Source organism: Curcuma longa, unplaced genomic scaffold (assembly GCF_044706935.1).
Source record: "Curcuma longa cultivar G26 ecotype Majalengka, Jawa Barat unplaced genomic scaffold, ITB_CL_G26_1.1 contig_26208, whole genome shotgun sequence".
Lineage (NCBI taxonomy): Eukaryota > Viridiplantae > Streptophyta > Magnoliopsida > Zingiberales > Zingiberaceae > Curcuma > Curcuma longa.
In genome coordinates, this window is record NW_027433026.1 from 1 (window position 1) to 2257 (window position 2257).

Below are 2257 nucleotides of genomic sequence, written 5' to 3' on the forward strand. Positions count from 1 at the left end.
CAGAGCCGGTCCTGGTTGGACAAGGGCCCTGGGCGAAATTACAATTTTTAGGCCCTAGATGAGGAAGCCAACCAAATTTAATTCTTATAACATTTGATAAAGGACGAGATTTTAACCTTTCTAAATTTCATAATACAACCAATTTCATCTTTAAAAAAAACTCCAAACTTATTTCTAAATGCAACCAAAACGAATTGTATAATGAGATTATAATACTAAGAGCCTTTATAAGTTGAGACATCATCCAACTTGATACTGAATTATAACAAGAACAAAGAAATCTTATTTTTTATTCAAAGAATACTTAGAGTGTTCATTCAACCACCACCATTTTACTAGTTAGATTCAACTGTCAAGAGTAGCAAATCTCCATAAACCAGACATTTAATCTCATGCTTTTTAATTTCTATATTGTAGCACGTAATGCAACTTCAAAAATAAAAATCATAAAATCTAATTCATCAGTGAAAACATTGATATTACTTCTTGCAAAAGGAAGAAAACAAAATTATTTTACTGTCAAAAGAAACAAAATTCTCAATGAAAGCATTTTAAACAATCACTGGCCTATCAAAAATAGTTTGGTTTTTACTAACCATTGACCTAACATCAATTAACATAGAATAAGACTTTAAATCTTGGTTATGATATCTCCTCTTTTTTGATATGCAGATTTGCTTAGTAAAGCATAGCATATCTGAATTTAATTTGAATGAACTACGTCAATAAAGGCACAAGCCCATTGTAGGAGATTGTTATAGTTGATTAGTTGACCACTTATTCCAAAGGCACAAGCTGATGGGAAGAATTGATTAGATGATATTTGTATACTAGGCAGACTTTAAACCCTACACTTCTATAATTCTATGTTGATGATAGGTTAAACACTTATCTCAAAAGTTTGATGTATTAGGAAAATGATCAACACATTAATTGATAAGATGGTATTTTTTGGCACGAGGGATTTCAATCCTAGATATCTTAAACCAAAAGCTCTAGCTATTAGGAAAGTGATCAGCACATGAATTGATGAGATGGTGCTTTTTGCTATAGATTATTCAAAATTGACTAACCACTTATCTAAAAAGCCTGTGCTGTTAGGAAAGCGACTAAATTATATGTTTATAACCTTAGTGGAGGTATTTGATTTTTGAACTGCTAGAATGCATGCTTGTAAGTGGATGATTGTTTTGTACATCAAAAATAAAAGGCTGTGTCACAATCAACAAAACTTTATTTGTTGTCTCTAACTATAAGATAGATGATTATTTTTGGTTTAAGTAAAAGCTTAATTCCATTAGAACCATCACACTTTAACCTTGTTGTTAAGGTATTGATCTAATAAATACCTGTGCAGCTATAAGACGGGCAACAGTCTTTTTGCTCGACTCTTGAAGCTCACCGGCAATGAAAATTTCATCCAATATGTAGTATGCCTGCCCAATTCATAAGCAGAATAGCAGATAAGATATAAACAAGAAAATAAGAGATGGTCAAAGAAATCATCAAACAAATTACCTTATGAAAATTGAATATCAAATCAAGTTCGCAAACCTGAGAATAAGGAAACAAAAGTTTCATAATTTGATTTGTGAACAAAACCGTTCTGAGATGCAATCAACTAAACGAAATGATTGCTGTTGGCAAGAGCTTTCTGTAGAGGGTAAGTCATAGATGCATACTCTGGAGATTGAAGTGGGAGTAGTGGAGCTGGAACTTGGAAGAAACCAGCAGATCGGCCAATCTCGCTGACGGCGGTGCAGAGACGGCGGTGCGGATGTGCGGAGGAGTACGCCGATCAGCTTTGGGCCTTTGGCGTCAACCCTAAACCCAGCAAACGGCGGTGCAGAGCAGAGACGCAGATCGCCCAATCTGCTTGACGGCGCCGCCGCGCCGGTGTAGATGTGCGAAAAGAGGGGGAGATCGGCTCGGCGGTGCAGAGCAGGACGCAGATCACCCAATCTGCTTGACGGCGCCGGTGTAGATGTGCGAAAAGAGGGGGAGATCAGCTTTGGCGTCAACCCTAAACAGATCACCCTCGCTGATGGTGGTGCGGCGGTGCAGATGTGCGAAAGAAGGCTTCAGCTTTGGCGTCAACACGCAAACGGCGGTGCGGCGATGCGGATGTGCGAAAGAACCGAACAGTGGCGTCAACCCTAAACCGAATGAATATAAAAATTAATCCAAAATTTTTGGGCCCTCAAAATTTTTGGGCCCTGGGCCATCGCCCCGGTTGCCCTGGGCCAGGGCCGGCCCT

General features: G+C 38.5%; 1 protein-coding gene across 1 annotated transcript; it reads right to left on the minus strand.

Annotated features, from left to right (window-relative positions):
• Positions 1 to 6: 6 nt before the first annotated feature.
• Positions 7 to 2079, minus strand: LOC141818844 (uncharacterized; the record flags this gene model as incomplete). The annotated part of the gene is made up of 4 exons (XM_074706269.1): positions 7 to 54; positions 1350 to 1436; positions 1519 to 1554; positions 1683 to 2079. Coding segments are annotated over 4 exons (568 nt in total), but the record flags the coding sequence as incomplete, so codon positions are not given.
• Between the last annotated feature and the right edge of the window lie 178 nt (positions 2080 to 2257).